General features: G+C 39.0%; 2 protein-coding genes and 2 long non-coding RNA genes across 5 annotated transcripts in view; 1 reads left to right on the top strand and 3 right to left on the bottom strand.

Moving 5' to 3' along the window:
* Nucleotides 1–19779, bottom strand: part of LOC109198185 (low affinity immunoglobulin gamma Fc region receptor II-b) — a 997390-nt gene that overhangs the window by 87155 nt on the left and 890456 nt on the right. Inside the window, exons 1-2 of one of the 2 annotated variants that reach the window (XM_025906007.1) lie at nt 11102–11432; nt 10295–10543 (exon numbers count right to left, since the gene is read on the bottom strand). The exons of the other annotated variant lie outside the window; for it this stretch is intronic. Of the exons in view, the coding sequence (XP_025761792.1) occupies nt 10295–10543; nt 11102–11372 (520 nt within the window). The 5' untranslated portion in view covers nt 11373–11432. Of the gene's footprint in view, nt 1–10294; nt 10544–11101; nt 11433–19779 lie in introns of those variants that run through there. 2 annotated transcript variants of the gene reach the window in all.
* The window catches only part of LOC112846491 (uncharacterized), a 161832-nt gene that overhangs the window by 29548 nt on the left and 112505 nt on the right, over nt 1–19779 (top strand). Inside the window, exon 2 of the long non-coding RNA XR_003219487.1 lies at nt 19307–19309. This is a non-coding gene — a long non-coding RNA (uncharacterized LOC112846491). The remainder of the gene's footprint in view (nt 1–19306; nt 19310–19779) is intronic.
* Nucleotides 3945–6108, bottom strand: LOC109198235 (uncharacterized). The gene is made up of 7 exons (XR_003219463.1): nt 6064–6108; nt 5904–5919; nt 5733–5824; nt 5316–5366; nt 5135–5197; nt 4943–5002; nt 3945–3965 (listed from the first exon to the last, which is right to left on the bottom strand). It is a non-coding gene; the product is annotated as an uncharacterized LOC109198235 (long non-coding RNA).
* Nucleotides 13213–19779, bottom strand: part of LOC109196528 (leukocyte immunoglobulin-like receptor subfamily B member 3A) — a 122303-nt gene continuing 115736 nt past the window's right edge. The window contains exons 13-14 of the mRNA XM_025906000.1: nt 13727–13987; nt 13213–13625 (exon numbers count right to left, since the gene is read on the bottom strand). Of these exons, the coding sequence (XP_025761785.1) occupies nt 13330–13625; nt 13727–13987 (557 nt within the window). The 3' untranslated portion in view covers nt 13213–13329. The remainder of the gene's footprint in view (nt 13626–13726; nt 13988–19779) is intronic.

A 19779-nucleotide genomic window follows, 5' to 3' on the forward strand; every position in this document is an offset into this window, starting at 1 on the left:
TTAGTTCTGCTAACAGGTTAGTGTGTCAAAAGCTCCATGAATCCAAAACTTAGTATGACTCAGCTCTCAGGTAAGTCTCTGCAGATGCCTGATGTGACAGAATGGATCTCAGACAAAGAAAACAGACTCGGTAGGTAAGGCTGCTTAGTTTAGCAGGTGAGTACGTAAACAACACAAGTCAGGTCATCTTAGTGATGCTACCAACTGAGTAGTTCAACAGTCTGGCAATGAGTACCTGGGAGAGCTGGATTTCAACACACTAGGTCAGTGCAATGAGTATCAGATGCATCTGAGTTCAGACAGCCAGAGTTTATTAGCCTCCATCCACTCACACACACAGATAAGACACAAGCTGAAGTGTCGCTGCTAACAGTTGATTTTTATTTCAGTTTCTTTAAATGCCTTGTAAAGAGTTTAAATCCACATGTGTCCAACAGCTCTGTGTCATATACCTGCTGATCAAATGTATCCTGAGCTCTGACTTCTCTTTTAGAGGACAGTCTGATGTATGCTGAGGTCAAACACCCCAAAAAGGAAAAAGCCAAGAAAAAAGCAGGTAAACAAAGTCTGCCATCACCTCCAGTGAATGTTGTTCAACATGTTTATCTGGTCTTAAAATCTTCTTTTCACTCACAGGAAAATCAAGTCCTGCAGCTGATGCAGCAGTTTATTCTGAAGTCACATTAGGAAGCTTTCCTGGTAATTATGCTTCTGTGCAGGATGAGTTATTCTTCAAGTTATTAAATGTCTAACATCCTGAAACTTGGACATTTGTGTTCTTTGTGTGTTTGTCTTACAGGTCAGTGAGGAGAGCTGCAGCAGCAAAGCCAAGAAGAAGCATTTAATGAATCCACTGTTGCTCCTCTGCTGCCCAAATATCAGACACGCTCAGTTCCTTTTTGTGTGTGAAAATTACTTACCTGTTTTCTCCTTTCTGTCCAGGAATCTTGGGGAGGGGAAAGCTCAGAGACGTTTTGTAAATACTTCTGGAAAAGCTGTGGAAGGAGGTTTTTTTGTATTTGGAGAATCAGACCAGGAGCTGGGGATTACACTGCTGTGGATGTCACTTTTTTAACTGTTTTTTTTTCTCACCATTTTGACTTGTAAAAAATTCCCTGTTTCTGCTAAGAAAGTCCTGCTATTGAGTCCTGCTTCCAAAACCTGGCAAAACCTGAAACTGTTGGCTTAAAGTAGTTTGTTCATTCTCCTGACATCAACAAGGCATTTTCACCCAGATAACTGCCACTCACTGGGGATTTTCTCCTTCTGGTCTTTTACTAGTAAACCCAGATAACTCAGACCAGCCTGTCAGCCATGTCACATCCAATCACCTTTCTTCCTGATGCTCAGTTTGAAGATGAATAATATAGCAGACCAGTCACTAATAAAATGAGTCAATGAAATGTGGCCAAACCTGAAAATTAGGCTTAAAATCTTCCTTTTTGAGAAAGTTTATAATTAGTTTATTTTGGGCATTTCATTTTCGAGCAGGAAGCTCAGAAAACCCCTGATGGCTGAACAGAACAGTGATCCGTTCTGCAAGGATGGATCACTGAAGTCTAAATTTTCAGCTGGAACGTCTCCTCAAGCCAAATTTCTAAATTTGAAGAAGTGGATTTAAACGTCTTGTTAAATTTAAAGATGGGAGTTAAGGGGCTTTAAATTTGGGCACAGTTACAGCTATTTGTCCAACAGACAGGGATTTTTCTACTTCTGTAACAGACTGTCCTAAATGACAGATTCTGAAGGTAAAATCTTTATCCTTTATCATCACAGGTCTGGGAAACAGACCAGACAGAGCAAATACGTTTTTCTGTGTGCTCATTTTTCCAGTTTTGTTTGATATTGTACAGCACGCTGATGAAAACCAAAGTTGTGCATCAATGTGCACGTGCAGCCTCTCTCATCAGGTCAGGCAGTGTGAAGCAGGTAATGTTAGAGATGCTCATCTGATGGAAAGGAACGAGAGAGAGAGAAAAAAGAGAAATTACAAAATCAGATTGGGTCAGTTTGACGTAGCTGCAGCTCCTGATAAATTTTACTGAATATGTGTGAGTTGGTTTTTTATTGTATTGTTTCTTGATGCATCAGTTTAAAAACATGTAAACACTACAACACTGATGAATTAAATTGACTAAAATTCAAATATATATGTATTATTATTCCTTATCATAGATTAATTTATGTTTATGTGAGTATTTTCTCAACCAAGTAAAAAATAAAGTTTGGTTCCAGAGGAGATCTGTAGAGTTAGACCAGGATCTCTGAGTTTAGAGTTTCACTACAGTTAAATTCAATATCTTCATAAATTCATAAAAGTTACACAGTAAATGTTGGGAAATAACACCAAAACCTGTATAGTGGATTATAAGATACTACAAAACAACAACATTACTGCATTTCGTTGCCTTTTACTTGTGATATGTGCAATGACAATAATTCTAGTCTAACAACAAACAAAGTAAAACTCCTGTGCCGTTGTTTTTGAATGTTTGTGTGTCTCTGTGACTTAGTCATGTGACACAATGGTGATCTGTCCAGGTCTGCTTCTGGATGGAGGAGTAATAATATTTTAAAAACAAACAGACAAATAATGCAGAGCTGCACCTCACAGTTTATACTGACGATGTTTTCGCACCCAGCTGTGTTTTGTTCCTCTAGAAAGCCACATGTGGGACAAACACAGGACAGCGAGTGATGGCTCAACATCATCAAAGGCCATGACTGGATCATCAACTCACAGAACTCTGGACACAAATATCACTGCGACCTTTCTTTCTTCAATAATTAGTAATTAATAATAGTAGGAATGTGTATATGTGTAATACATGAACTCAAAGTACTTCTAAATGGAGAGCACTGCGCCCTACTGAAAAAATAAAAGGTAGTATCACAACACAGCTCCAATAAAAGCTTTAAAGCAAATCATAAAGCCAAGAAAATCTATTTAAGCCTAAACAATCTTAAATCTTTACTCAGATTAAAATACAAGAAAAGGTGAAGTCAAAGTCAAATGTATTTATATACCATGTTTAAAACAACAGAGCTGATCACAGTGCTCTACATTCAAAATAAATAACTTTAAGAAAAACTATGTAAAATCCAGAAAAAGTGAGAACAGCAAACAACATTAAAATAAAATAAAAATAACATTCACAGCTTCAGATTAAAATACAAGAGAGATACACTAAAACTACAATAAAAGTATCTGACATTAAATGAATCATGAAGCAGCTTTTTCATGTTTTTATACCAAATAATTATTTTTTTACACAATATAGATCTTTACACTCAGACAGCAAAAGTATTTGTTGGTGTTTATACCAGCACTTCCTAATGTAACTCTGCTGACTTTAAGTCGTTGCTATCAGCTACTAAAAATCACAGACTTTTTTCTCTGTGGAACAGGATACATTCAAAGTTTTATATTAAAGCTCAACAATGAATAAAAAGTATCAGCTGAATATAAAGAGCATGAATCTGAAACAGGACACACCTCTGTGTGCTTTATGCTAAAATACAGCACCAAATCTGTATCATATTATTATTCAATACCATTAAAACTAAAGACTGAGAGTGTGTCTGATATTTGGGCAGCAGAGGAGCAACAGTGGATTCATAAAATGCTTCTTCTTGGCTTTGCTGCTGCAGCTCTCCTCACTGACCTGTAAGACAAACACACAAAGAACAGAAATGTCCAAGTTTCAGGATGTTTGCCATTTAATAACTTGAAGAATAACTCATCCTGCACAGAAGCATAATTACCAGGAAAGCTTCCTAATGTGACTTCAGACTAAACTGCTGCATCAGCTGCAGGACTTGATTTTCCTGTGAGTGAAAAGAAGATTTTAAGACCAGATAAACATGTTGAACAACATTCACTGGAGGTGATGGCAGACTTTGTTTACCTGCTTTCTTCTTGGCTTTTTTGGGGCGTTTGACCTCAGCATACATCAGACTGTCCTCTAAAAGAGAAGTCAGAGCTCAGGATACATTTGATCAGCAGGTATATGACACAGAGCTGTTGGACACATGTGGACTTAAACTCTGCAGATCAAGTCTGATTTGAAAGTCCAAATGAGGAAGCAGTAACACAGTACGAAGTCTTCCAAGTCTTTTGAGACAAAAAAAATTATTATTTCAGTTCATAAGTCCACAGTGCTTTCTTCCGATGTTACTCATCTTTAGCAAACTACATAAAGAACCTCGAACCTTCCTAAACAGCTCCATTTATACTCATATGCCCGTCTGCATCACTCCCTTCTTTCATCCCTTATTAATATTTTCTATGCCCTACATCTATTCCACATACACACACACACACACACTTTCCATCCTATTGGCACATCCAATACTTCCCTGTATCAAAAACCAGCTTAAACAGTGCTCTGCTGTGCCACCAGTGATCGAGCACACTCTGATTATGTGTTTTATTTGATGGTGTTTGGTTTTGTGATCGTTGGTCTAGTTCAGAAGCTGTGGATGCTGTGATTCAGTAAATCCAGATGAAAGGGGACTTTTTTGCCTCCCAGATTAAAGACTTTAATGAAAGGCAACCCAACAAACCTGCTGGTGAGATTAACCTGTGATCTGATGAAGAGACTGAACTCAAACCGTGGAAGAAGTTGTTTTGAGTTCTTTGCAAAACTTCTGACCTGCTGTGTTTCTGAATCACTCAGTAAATTTGTTCTCCAGTGTGTCTGTGTTTGAGTGCTTTGAATGATGACAACAACACAACAACACAGTATCATGTTAAACAACTACACCTGATTTAATTACTAACCCACCAAAACCCTAAATGACTGCAGATTAACTCTGCTGATGTGTAGCAGCTAAGCTTGGTAAGTGAATAATTAAACTCCATGTTGACCTATAATAACCTGCAACATAATGAAATGACACATTTCAGTACAAACACTGAATGAGACTGTTGTGACTGTACCTGCAGCTCCCGTCTTCACCTCAGAGTAAACAGCACTCTGCTCTGGTTTATGATGCTTCCCTGTGAAGATGATCAGATTATTGGACATAAGGAAATAATTAACTGTTAAATTTTTTAAAACGTTTATTTATTGTATTTTTACATTACATTTACATTTATTAATTTTAAACTGCACAAGTTTTATGTACTCACTCTTCTTTTCAAGGTTTTTAAGTTCAATAAGAGCGTATGTGACATCTTGATGTTCATCTGATCCTGAAATGTTCATATTTTAGTTACAGGATTGTAAACATTTCACATGGAATTAGTTTCATTAAATCAAAAACAAGTTTCATCTGTAACTGCTCTGTGCTTTTCAACACATATACTGCACCATTTCTGTTGTCTTCAACCTGCGTAACAGATTCATATATGTTATTGGTACCTAAAAAAAGACGAGCCAGGGTCAAATTAATCATTTCAATAAAAAACTAAAGTTTAAATAATTCTGTTTAAGTCAAAACCAGGATTATAAGATTTTCAAACCATGATCCCATAATGTTGTTACTGTTTGTGTTGTTATGATATGAAACAACAACATTGGATTCTTTCAGTCAAGTTAAAGATACAATCAGTTTGTAAAATCCTGTTTGTTTCTCATTTTATGAGCATGTGTCAGTTTGCTGGATTTTGACGAACGTTCTTTGAAAAGCTGCTGAGCACAAAATGAATCTAAAAACTGTTACTGTTAATGAAGACTAATTTAAAAGTCAATATTAATAATGATAATAAAGATGGATTAAATACTGACCAGGATGAACAGAGTCGTACACATGAGTTTCATCCTGGTTGACTCCATGATTTGTGGAGGAGCCCGGACTGTGACTCTCAGACTGGATCGACCTAAAACATGAAATAAACACAATAAACTCAAAAGTAACTGATGTTTGTTTAAAATAATAATAAAAAGTATTTTACCAACCTGGTGAAGCAGGAATCTGTGAAAGAGACAAATGTTATTACACATGTTTGTCATGTATAAATTGTTCCACTGAGATCAGAATACATGTATATGTGTGAATAATTAAAGTGTATGTAGTAAATAAACTCTCTAATACAGCATGAAAAGAAGAGGCTCTTACACTTGGACTGTCTGCAGCGATACAACAAGAGCAGGAGAATAATAATGAGAGAGACTCCACAAACCAGTCCAACCATCAACCACACAGGAGATGAAGAGCTGTCAGCTCCTGACACAGTTACTGTAACAACAAATAATAATTAATTATCAATACAGTATAAAAGAAACACTCTGACAGCACAAACCTTTGCTAAGGCAGCTCACTCTGTTGACAGTATTTACTTTTGAGGGGACAGTATCGTATTTGTGTTTTTTTTATTTGTTCGTTTTATTTTTACTGTCAGAAGTTTGTAGTGCAGTAAAAATAAGTCCAAAGGCAGATTTGTTTCAACATGGCAACAAAGGCAGCTGTGAAATGTAAAAGTGAGGTCAGAGGTCAAACAAATGATATTTCAAATCTTTATACAGTATTTTCTATATGTTGACAAGACACAGCACCTTTGTAAGAATCATAGTTTCTGTGTTATAAGGATTTTTATTGAGTCATAAAGTTGACCTTGAAGTAGGGCTGTGCGATATGACCAAAATCTCATATCCCGATATTAAGACATCTATCGTCGATATAACGATATAAATTACAAAAATGTAACATTTCCTGTAAATTCTGTGAATCTCGGGCATCTCGACTTGCGTGAAGTGTTTCCAGCTGGGCGTCGTGTACCTGGAGTCGAGTGTTTTAACTGATGCATGGAACTATACATTTTTAGACGTAAGTTGTAACGGCCGCCGTTTTCTTTGTGAGTATTTACACAGCGTGCTGCGGAGAAAAGTCTGTTCTAACGTTTGAGTCTAAGGTTTATTTTTTAGCACCTGGCGGCTCTTTTTTGCTTCTCATCCGTTAATACTCTGCATCTTTCACGTGACTCGTTTTATTTTGAAAAGCCTCAACAGGATCTTGAGCTTTATTGTGAAAGGTTTATGTGGAAAATAAACAAGCGGACACGCCGTGGTTTTACCGTCGTTGTTGCTAACGACAACGCATAAAAAACAAGCGCTTGTCCGTCAGTAGTGTGGTTATATTAAATATAAGAGAAAGAGAGAACTTTAAGAAATTAATATAGCCACTACAGTGACCATCAAAATGATGAAAAAATATTGCCGTAAACAGTTTATTTTGCGACACCACGAAACAAACGATAGCGTAAAATGAAACGATAGACGTTTTTCTATCGTCATCCGATATATATCGTTATATCGAACAGCCCTACCTTGAAGACCTCGGTGGATGTGAGCCAAATGTTAATGGATAGTTAACATGACTGCAGCTCGTCAGTGAGGTAACCACCATGCACTTGCATGTGAGGTTTTAGCTAACACACCATGTGAGACACTTTTCATGGTTCATTTGATTTGCACTGAAATGTGTTTTTGTCATTGATGATAAGATAAGATAAGATGGCCTTTATTAGTCCCACAGGTGGGAAATTTGTTTTGTTACAGCAAAAGTGCAAAGTTATGTAGCAGAAATTAGAAAACACTGGAATGCAATAAAATACAATAAAATAAAATAAAATAAAATACTATATACAATAGAATAAAATAGAATAGAATAATATATACAATAGAATAAAATAGAAATACAAATACTATATACAACTGAGTAGGAAAATACAAAAACACAACTTCGTCAGAAGAAGAATTGCACGTATAGCAGTCTTATTGCACATGTGTGGGTTTGTGTGTTTGATCAGCTGCAAAAGTCTTTATTGTAGAGTCTGACAGCAGTGGGGAGGAAAGACCTGCGAAATCTCTCCGTCCCACACCGTGGGTGCCGCAGTCTCCCACTGAAGGAGCTGCTCAGTGCTGTCACAGTCTCATGCATGGGGTGGGAGATGTTGTCCAACAGTGATGACAGCTTAGCCACCATTCTCCTGTCACTCACCACCTCCACTGGGTCCAGAGGGCATCCTAGAACAGAGCTGGCCCTTCGGATCAGCCTGTTCAGTCTCTTCCTGTCCCCAGCAGAGATGTTGCCGCCCCAGCAGACCACACCATAAAAGATGGCTGAGGCCACCACAGAGTCATAGAAGGTCTTCAGGAGTGGGCCCTCCACTCCAAACGACCTGAGTCTCCGAAGCAGGTACAGCCTGCTCTGCCCTTTCCTGTAGAGGGCGTCTGAGTTATGAGTCCAGTCCAGTTTGTTGTTCAGATGAACACCAAGGTACCTGTAGCTGTCCACAGCCTCGATGTCCATATCTTGGATGTTCAGTGGTTGCAGTGGAGGATGCTTGTGCCTGCGGAAGTCTACCACCAGCTCCTTGGTTTTACTGGCATTGATCTGGAGGTAGTTCAGCTGGCACCAGTCCACAAAGTCTTGAGTCAGTCCTCTGTACTCCTTGTCGTCCCCATCAGTGATGAGGCCGACTATTGCAGAGTCATCAGAGAACTTCTGCAGGAAGCACTGGGTGGAGTTGTGACCACCTCGCTAGTTGAAGCGGACAACTCTTCATGTGCTTTAACAGCTTTTTTGTACTCCAAGAAGTGCTTCTGCTTCAAATGGTGAAATAGGTTTGTAGTGTTTCCTCCCTTCACCAAGACGGCCCGCTTGCATGTTTTACAAAAAATTGTGCTTTGGTGGGTATCTGATGAACAAAAACCAAACCATTTCCACACCACCGAAGTTGCAACGTTTTTACTGACCAATTCTGGTTCACCTGTTTCATTCAAAGATGCGCTTTCGTCCATATCATTTTCCATCACCGCCATACTTTTTCTGCCATGTGCGTATGAGCGTATGAAAACAAAGGCACTGAGCATTTTACCCATATTCTATCGCAATATTTAATTTTCTTATTGTTGCCAAACATACCGGTTTTACCATGAACGATATAATATGGCTAGTTGAATACACTGAAATCACTTTTTTCCTTTAAGTCGTTGTCAGAGTCTCATTTTGAGTGGAGGTTTTCTTCTCTAAGTTGAGTTACCACTGACAGTCTCCTTACGATCCTAACTAAACACAAGAGTAGGTTCCAGATATTTATTTTTATCTGACTTTAGACGACAGATTACTGTGGATTTGATTCATTCTGACTACTCAGTTAAAAAGGGCGACATCTACAGTGCTACAAGAAGATGACCCGAGAAGGAAACAAACACTTCTGAGTCTTTAAGTTATGCAAATCCTAACAAGTTAAAAGATTTGTGGAAATTAATTTTTGTACATTTACCAAAAGAATCTGACACTTATGAGCTTGACATTAATTAATTTGGTTCAGATCATTTCTGTGATAAAATTAAAATCCTTCAGTAGAGTGTGAGTCTTATAACTACTATCATTAATCTAAATTCATAACATATCAGCACAGACCAGCGTCCAATAAAATGAGGCCATATTGTCATCTGCAGTTCAGAGTTCATTAAGTGAAAAAGATGCAGTGTGTGTTTCTCATGAGAGCAGAATCTTTAACTAAAACCTGAAACTTCTAAGATTCATTTAAAAACGGATAACATGTTAAAAACAACTGAAGTAACTGTATCATATGTTGGTGCAACAGGGTGTAATAAAAAAAAAAATGTTGCTCTTGTTAGAGGTAATCACATTTTTTCATCCTAGTGTCAATTTGACTGAAAATCAGCAATAAAAAGTTTAACCAGCTGTGCACAAATCTAAACTGAGACTGAACATCAACACAATATCATGTAAACAACTTCAGTTTCTCAGATTTCACATTGTATAAATACTTTTTATAGTTAAATATCCCACTGTTTACATATTTATACATTTATGAACATATATTCCAGAGTTGGCGGTTGGCAGTTATGCTTTGAATAACCTGAGATCTTAGTTTCTAAGGAAGCTCAGATCCTTAAATGTGTGGAGACAGATGTAGAAAATTTTCTACCAGTCTGTGGTAACAAGTGCATCTGTTTTGCTGTTGTCTGCTGGGGGCCACACTTTCCCCCAACACTCTGTCTTGTCACATTCATTTATGTTTTGTTCTTGTTGACCGAGTCGAAGCTCGCAATCTCTTGTGTTAAATGAATTATCCTTTTGTTTGAATACAGAAACTTTCACTAATTCCTCTGCTGTTTTCACCTGAGTCCCTCACTTGAGTCCTGAATCACAACGATATTAAACCTGACAATATAGAGATATTACATAATAGTTTTATAAATGTTCTTACAAAATAGATCCAGGTTGACTTCAAGCCTTAAACAGACAATCTAATGTTTCTTCTCAAGATGAAACTCGTGAATAAAAACAAATCAAATGTTTTGATCCTGCTCACCTTTAACTGACATCCAGCTCTGTGCTGACTCTCTTCCTGAGTACTGACACTTGTAGAAACCTTCATCAGACTTTGACACTGCAGAGATGTTCAGCTCCCCTCGGGGATCATTTTGAATAAGTTTGTCATTGTGATAGAAAAACACATTGGAAAGTATTTTTTGTGTTCTCAAACTGCAGGTCAGACTAACAGAAGCTCCCTCAGTCACAGGATGAACAGGACTCACCAGGATAGGACCATTACCATCATCTGTGAAACAATCACACACATTTGTTTCAGTCAGACCAGCTGATGCAAACCTTTGAGAAAAAGCTGTGAGTCGTGTCTCTTGATCTACATGCAGACCTGGTTTTCTGAGTGATTATGAGGACTGGAAATATAGTTGGGATGTTCCCTGCAGGAGTCAAATTATTGACGGTGACATTATTGAATGGTTAAAGGGGAAATTGTAAATCTTTGTATGTTTGTGTTATTTCGTATGACGTGTTTCCCATATTTCTCTCTATTGAGACATTAAAAGTTCATCTAATGTGACGACAGAGATGTTGAGCTTTTTTGAGTTTTATTCTGACAGAGAAAATAAAAAATACTGTTGGCAAATTATGACAAACTGAATTATGAAAGGATGAAGAGAAATTAGACCAACAACCAAGAATATTTTGATGCTTCGTTGCCTAAAATTGTCTGAAATTCTCATTTTTGTTTGTTTTGCCACATAGAATTTCTTCACATACAGCAAAGCTGGGACAAATGTTCATGTGACGTCTAAATCATTCAGATCCAAGAAGTAAATGTATAATAACATACTCTGTACAGTGATGTTGACTGCACTGCTGAACTCTCCTGATCCAGACTCACACCAGTACACTCCAGTATCTGACTTTGATGTCTTGATGTTACATGTGGATCCAGTCATTCTCCTACAGACAGAGAGTCGACCGTCCTCAGAGAACTTCCTCACTCTCCACTCAGTGAAGTTTCCCTCACAGGTCAGTGAGACAGAGTCAGAGGTGAAGTGTTGCACTCTGTCAGGACTCACTGTGAGAGACGCTGCTGAATGAACATCTGGAAACAACATGCAGTGAAGAGACAAAGCTCACAGATGTTAGGATTCAAAATATCACAGTGAAAATATTTGTTTGAAGCTTTTGTTCTGACGATCAGTGATAATATTTCAATAAGATTCAGTGTTTGTTTGGTCAAACTGTAATTTTTAGCTTGAAAACTTTATTGTCTTTATTATAGACTCAATAGTCCAGAATTAAAAGAAAAAACAAACAAAAGAAAATCACATAAAATAAATATGAAAAATAAATAAATAAAAGAATACATACAGACCATTTTCCTACAAAAACTGAGCTCACCCCAAACAGGACTGAAATGCTATCACCTCATTTTACTTCAAACTGCCACACCAGTAAACCAGGACTCTCATGATTTTTGATCCCCTCTTTGACTCAGACTAACAAATAACTTTTACACCATCAATGAAACATATAAACTGATGAGTTATTTCCTCAATATTTGTTTACAGTTTCCTTCAATATAAACACAAATCAGTGCCATGTTTAGATTTAAAGCCAAGCTGGTTATCAGTGGAGTTAATAAACATGTTTAATCTGTCAGCAAATTTATTTCTAAAACTTTTCATATTATACTGGCTGAGGTTAAAGACATATAATTATCAGGACTTTACCAGCTTTAACCCTGATCAGCACTAATAGAACAGACAACACTGAGTCTGACAACAAGCCCTGAATCACACAGACAGTCAAATCAATGGAAAACAAAGGAGCCGAATACTGACATGTTTAAGATGATCTAACCCACATGCTTTATCTGCTGGCAGCTCATGTAGAGCTTGGTACACGTCATGTGACATCATGAGCTTTGAGTCATCACTCTCAGCATTATCCACCTGATACAGATCACTCTGAACACACTTCAGTCATTTGCTGTAATGTTTCTGTCATAACTCTGTGATATTGTCTGTTTCACAGATTCCTTCTACAGTGAGATATTTTGCAGCAGCAGGACCAAAACTAAAAACCTTTGAAGGATATTTTAAATGAACAATAACAGCAGCTGTTATTTGTGACGTCTTCTTCTAGCGTCCATCTGTAGTCAGTGTTTTTCTTGTATTTGTCAGAGCTGTTAACCTGCCTGCTGACATCTTTGTTTCTTTATTAACTATATTTGACTTTTTTATCTGAACACCTACCTGAGCACTAAACAAAGAGTCTTAACTGTGTAAATCCTGTCTGTGCACTAAGTAAAAATAATCAGTACAAACAGTAACATGAGTTTAAATATCAAAGTAAAAGTATTCAAAGAGAAAACATTTAAAATCTCATAGATGTCTTTTGTTTTTCATGTTATCACATTAAATAAAAACTGAGAAATAAGAAAAGAAAACAAGGAAATTCAGTTTGGTTTGATCACAGAGAGAAAGGAAAATATTCACTTCAGTTTTTCTTTTGGGGAGTTTTAATATAAACAGAGATAAAGGGTTGTCATGGAGATGAGATTTTAAGGGTCTAAATCCTGGTGAATAAAAATGATGACCTAACATGAGCTCATTGAAAGGACAGAGAGAAACAAACTGACCTGCAGACCAGACAAACTTTGGTTGACTGTGATCAGTGTGATACTCTGGGTCTCCTCTTCCAGCTCTGCACACATATCCTGCTGTGTGTGTCTGTCCATGAATGATGTAGGAGTCCTGTGCAGTCCCACTGCCATCAGGTAGCAGCTCATAACTGGAGGATTTCTCTGATAGATCAGGAACAGCTTTATACCAGTAGAAGCTCCATCCTGCAGACGGATGTTCAACCTCACAGTTCAGAGTTACTGAGGCTCCAGGACTCAGCCATGATGGAGACACAGTGAGGACAGGACGGGGTTTATCTGTTCAACAAAGATTTTCTCTCAGTGAACATGTAGTACAGTCTCTGAACAGTGAGCTCAGTTTATACAAAGAATAATAATCTCAGTCTATATGAACAGAAACACATTTTACAAAGTGTTCAAACAGCTTAAAGCAAATATGACTTACTGTCAGAAACTGTCAGTGTGACTGAATCACTCCACTCTGTTGTTTTATATTGTGAACTTTTCATTCTGCCCTTACAGCGATAGTTTCCACTGTTGGATGATGAAGCAGATTTAATCTTGTATTCATTTTGATTTGGAGGTTTTTTGATGCTGTTTATTTCCCACTCATAATCCCACTCAGTGTCTCCTCCATGGATCTCACATCTGACAGTGATCGTCTCTCCTCTGTATATCTCAGACCAGTTTGGATACAGAGTCACAACAGGCCTGTTTGACACTGTTAATGTTCAAGAAAGTACAATAAAAACACATGAATGACAAAAGATTCAGTTACCATCAGATGTGGGAAATTGTGGGAAATTTAAAGTTTGAACTCACCAATTTTGTCAATCCTGACTGCCTCACTGTCCTCTGTGTAGTAAACTGGTTCTCCTCTTCCTCCTTTGCACCAGTAGAGTCCTCCGTCTGAGACATTGATTTGTTCATTTCTCACAGGTTCATAAGATTTCCCATCACTGTACCAGTAGTATTTCCATCCAGATGATGATGATGATGATGGGTTCACAGAGCAGGTCAGGGTCACACTGCCCCCTACTGGAACAACTGTCCTATCAGCTCTCAGTTCAGCCTTTGGTTTCACTGCAGTTCAGTTTAGAACAAGAACATACAAATAAAAATGACTGAATAAGAACAATTTAAAGATGGAAATATGTAAATGATCAAATATCATGAAACCCTAGTTAAGATCAAACTGTGTCACACATAATATCCTGTATTTCTGTTTTGATCAGCACAGGGATTATTTTTTAATATTTGCCTTTGCTAAAATTACACAAGTACAGCAGCAACACAAAGGCTGAAAAACAAAAGAATGAAGGTTTCACAATTGTTGAAACAAAGTTCAGAGCTCAAACTGACTGAAATGCTGTGGAAGAACCTAGAGAGCGATACATAAACACATCCCTACAAACTTAAATGACAGTGGGCCAAAATATGACTGCTGCTACTGCTGCGAGACAATAGAGCAAAGGGGGGCAGGAGAATGGCAATAGAGTGTATAACACTATCTAAGCTGTACTATCAACTATAAATAAAGAAACGGTTGTACAAAATGCTGCAGCACGTCTTTTAACTGGAACAAAAAAGTCTGAGCACATTACCCCCATTTTAATTTCACTCCACTGGCTACATGTACACTTTAGGATTGTTTTTAAAATTCTCTTATTTGTTTTTAAATCTCTTAATGGCCTGGCCCCCCCCTACCTCTCTGAGCTGCTCCAACCATATACACCTGCCCATTCCCTTAGGTCCGCCAATCAGCAGCTCCTTAAGGTACTGAAAACTAAGTATAAATTTAAAGGTGATCGTGCTTTTGCTGTAGCTGCTCCAAAGTTGTGGAATGATCTGCCCTTGCACATTAGGCACATCTCTTCTCTTTCTGAGTTTAAACATTGTCCTAAAGCATATTTAATCGCTGAAGCCTTTGGCACTGATTAAAGGGGTTGAGTCAATTTGTTTTAACATATTTTAATTTAATTTAGTTATTTATTTTATTTGATCTTATTTTTAATTTTCTTTACTTTACTTATGCTATTTGCATGTACAGCACTTTGTGAACTCTAGTTTTATGTTAAAGTGCTTTATAAATAAAGGTGGTATGGTATGTTAAAATAAATAAGTACAAAAAACAAACAAACAAACAAAAAAAACGGCGCCCGGATCTGATTGTATTTTGAACATTTGAGAATTGCTTCTAAATGAATGTGAGCAGTTATCATTTCATTGGTGTTATTTTGAACTTCTGTTTTTGGTGTATTGTTCCTTTATCAAATCTAATAGTGACAGCCAATCAGTGTAACCACAGCGAGCAGGAGAAACCTGAGTGAGGGGAAGAGATTCAACAACAAAGCAACTTGTGAACAGATGTATTTTTATTTCCAGTCTTTGACAGTGATGGTGTCCAACTTCAGTCCTTGTGGATAAAGTCTGTTTGATGGACTTTGAATGAGGATTTGTTGAGTCACAGTTGGTTTGCTTTGGTGTCAGTTAGCATGCTATGTGCTTGTTCTTTACTAAATCTGATGTTGAAGCCTCTGATAGCTAAGATGAGACCTAGTAAGTGTGTTTTATATTCTTTTGCCGTGGAAGCTGACATTTCCTGTCGTACAGATGTCTTTAGACCACACTAATAAGCATGGAGGAGTTCAAGTATCTCGGGGGTCTTGTTCGCGAGTGATGGGAGCAGAGATGGGCAGTAACACGTTACTTGTAACACGTTACTGTAATCTGATTACTTTTCTCAAGTAACGAGTAATGTAAGGGATTACTATTGCAAAAACGGTAATTAGATTACCGTTACTTTCACGTAGGAACGCTGCGTTACTGCGTTACTAAAACCGTGATTTTTTGCGAGAATGTCTCATGACAGTGACGTAAGCGAGTGCGACGTTCCAGACAACAGCTGTGTGCAGATCAACAATGGATAATATATCGAGTGCGGGAGAGAGTATGAGCGTGCAGCGTTTAAAGCGTGGAAGTACTGACCTTACTTTGAGTTTGATTCCATAAAAAGTGACAAAAACATTAGAGTCCATTGTGCGTGGGAAGAAAACTTCTTTTTACAGCGAAAAAAACCCCCTAAACTATCCAAGCAAGCAGCGAGTGCGCTACGACTGTAATGGGAAATTCACAGAGAAACTCGCGGATTCTTGAACTGACCGCTGCGGCACACCTGCACCAGGGTAAACCTCCGCCTACCCCACTCCTGCTTTACAGGTGAAAATAGAGCAACAGGACCGCTAGTCTTTGATTTTATTTATTTTCTGCTGTGTTTTACTTTCATCTATTTGAAAGAGTGAGTGTAAACACAAAAACATTTTTTACTTTATGTGCTGGAATGTGCAGAAAATAGTAGTGATGGGTCCAGCAACACTGACGCACCGGCGCATGTATCAAGCTCACAGAGTGAAGCCTGTATCGGTGCGTGCGTCGCTTTAAGAAAAAGTCACGTGATCGATACAGCTGCTGTATCGCTCATTGCCTACGCGCCAAACTGTGTTTAAAAGGTACCACATCCGAATCTGCCAAGGGAATGAGTCGCCACCAAAAAAATACAAAATTAGTCTCGCAAAGATAAAAAGAACAAAAAAAAACAAAAATACACATCTCTCCATAACAAAACGGAGCCCGAAAGAAAAAGAATTGTTTCTGCTGTGTGGGATCATTTTGATCTTTTAACTGCAAATAGTTTGTCTGTCGTTGTTTCAGTGTAATCTATCAGAATAGGAAAAACAGCAATGTGACTTGCAGTGTAAATTATTTATTTCATTTTATGCAGGTTAAATGTCGCATCTGTTCTGCAGAGCTTTATTACACAAACAAAAACACCTCCTCAGTGTTTAGGCATTACAGAGCCAAACATGAAAATGAGGAGACAAACACACTGAGAATGAACACAGGTAGGCCTATATTGACACTGAACAGCTTTATCATCATTTTTTTTTGATTAATATGTGTTTTATTATTTTGAAATCAAGCATCTAGGAAGACTGTTCTGGACCAGGCAGTCCTGAATTTTATTATAAAGGACTGCCAACCCCTTAGTATTGTGGAGAGTGTCGGAGAGAAACATTCCAAGATCAGAGGATCCTTTAACGTACTGGGGGAATAGGAAGACATCTTATCTGAACCTTTTCCACCTGGCTTTACAGTTTGTGTACCCCAGCTTCATCTGTGCCTGTGAGTTTTCCAAAGCTGGGGAAATGATGTCAAAAAAAAAAAAAAAAAAAAAAAAAACCCGCAATAGACTGAATGCAAAAACATTGGATAAACTTATTTTTCTGAATAAAAATTTATAATAAACTCTGAGTCAGTTACATTTAAATGGGTAATATTACATTCACAATACTTTCATTCTAATTTTCACTTAATGTCATTCACAATATATTTTAAAGATGTCTACAATATTTGAAATGTAAAAGATATAAAATGATTCCATGGAAAGTACAATACCTTACAGTGTATACACGTATGACTAGGTCATTGAATCAGTGTCTGTTGCGAGTCTGAAGTAAGTTGCCTGCAGTGATATTTAAGGTCCAGCAGGTGTCAGTATGGAGCAAAACAGCAACACTGTGTCGACACAGTATCGATACAGTTTGGGGAATGTGCTGAAACGCTTCACGAGGCCTCATCTACCCATCACTAGAAAATAGGTTTAAATGTTAAACAAATTTCTTCCAGTAAGAGAATTTTGCATATAATTACATTTTTGCTTGATGCATAAAGTTAAAAGATTTAAAGTTTAAAGTTTTAAAAAGAGACGTTTCCATTTGATTACATTTTGTATGATGGATTATGCAGAAAAAGTAGAATTGGACTGAAAGATCTATCGCTTTATCACATATTCAGGTTGTAAATCGTGTTTTTAAAAAGTAACTAACTAAGTAATTAATTACTATTGAAAATAAGTAATTAGTAAAATAACAGGATTACTTTTGGGGGGAAGTAATCAGTAATTAGTAACTGATTACTTTTTTCAAGTAACTTGACCAACACTGGATGGGAGGAGGGAGCCGGAGATCGACAGACGGATTGGTGCTGCGGCTGCAGTGATGCGGACGCTGCACCGGTCCGTCGTGGTGAAGCTGAGCATAATAGCGAAGCTCTCAATTTACCGGTCGATCTACGTCCCTACCCTCACCTATGGCCACGAGCTGTGGGTAGTGACCGAAAGAATGAGATCGCGGATACAAGCGGCGGAAATGAGCTTTCTCCGAAGGATGGCTGGCCTCTCCCTTAGAGATAGAGTAAGAAGTTCGGCCATCCGGGAGGGGCTCAGAGTAGAGCCGCTGCTCCTGCACATCGAAAGGAGCCAGCTGAGGTGGTTCGGGCATCTGACAAGGATGCCTCCTGGGCGCCTCCTGGGTGAGGTGTTCCGGGCATGTCCCACCGGGAGGAGGCCCCGGGGCAGACCCAGGCCAGCTGGAGAGATTATATCTCTCGGCTGGCCTGGGAACGCCTTGGTGTTCCCCAGATAAGCTGGAGGAGGTGGCTGGGGAGAGGGAGGTCTGGGCTTCTCTGCTTAGGCTGCTGCCCCTGCGATCCGGCCCCGGATAAAGCGGATGAAGATGGATGGATGGATGAATAATAAGCATGGTGAACATCACCGCTGCCATTACAGGGAGCAGTTTGGATGTAATTTCCAGCTGAGCTGTTAGGAATGCTGGAATAAGCCTTGATTGGTCAGAGGGCCCGGTGGCGCCAGTGTCCGGCAGCCTCGCCTCTGTCAGTGAGCCCCAGGGTGGCTGTGGCTACAATGTAGCTTGCCATCACCAGTGTGTGAATGTGTGTGTGAATGGGTGGATGACTGAATGTGTAAAGCGCTTTGGGGTCCTTAAGGACTAGTAAAGCGCTATACAAATACAGGCCATTTACCATTCGATTGTTTGTGTTGCAATAGGTGTTACGTCCCCCCCGCCCCGAAGGGGTCTAGGCGTGCGAGTGAGGGGACCAGTAACAAATGGGTCCGGAAACAGAATGAAAAGGAAAACACACAGAGTTGTTCTATAAAAATATAGTTTTATTACAAATGACGTTAACTTAAAGAGTCGGCAACGCCGTTTTACCAATAATGCCAAAGAAACAAAGGAAACACTCGCAACAACAAAAGAAAAAACTACCAAACAAAAGGGGAGGCACTTCCCACTTCTCACCACAGGGAGACACTTCCAGGGTCCACAAGCCCATCTACTCACTACTCGCAAGGAGGCTGTCTGTCCAAAACCTAGCAGAAAAATGCATAGAGCCACAGAGGGGGAAAAAAACCCCCCACCTCGCTCACAGCTCATCCCCAGCTTATATAGCCTCAGAGGTGATTGCTGACTGGATTCAGGTGGCAAACGAGGCTAATCAAGAGCAGCTGTGTCCTGGGGAGAGAGGAGAGTGAGAGAGACAGAGGGGGTAGGAGTGGCAAGAGAGGAGGAGGCGGAGAGAGCGGGCAAACACCTCACCCACACACTCCCACAGCCTCACAGGATGTAACTCCCCCCCCCTACATTCAAGCTCTACCAAAACCACAACAACACCTTATTGTGAGCTGCATGACACTGCATCAGCTACTATATTGTGAGTACCTTTTTTGTGTTTGATCACCAGATTATAGTCCTGGGCCAGCAGTGTCCAGCGCATCAGTCGCTGGTGCTGGTTGTACATCCGGTTCAGAAAAACGAGGGGATTGTGATCTGTGAACACCGGGGAAGGGCTGGAGCCCACATACACTGCGAAATGCTGCAGACCCAGAAGCAGAGCCAAGGCTTCCTTCTCTATGGTAGAGTAGTTCAGCTGATGGCGTTTGAACTTCGCAGAGAAATAACAGACCGGATGGCACACACCCTCCTCATCATCCTGCAGTAGAACAGCCCCGGCTCCGG

This window comes from Oreochromis niloticus, linkage group LG3 (assembly GCF_001858045.2).
Source record: "Oreochromis niloticus isolate F11D_XX linkage group LG3, O_niloticus_UMD_NMBU, whole genome shotgun sequence".
NCBI classification, from domain to species: domain Eukaryota; kingdom Metazoa; phylum Chordata; class Actinopteri; order Cichliformes; family Cichlidae; genus Oreochromis; species Oreochromis niloticus.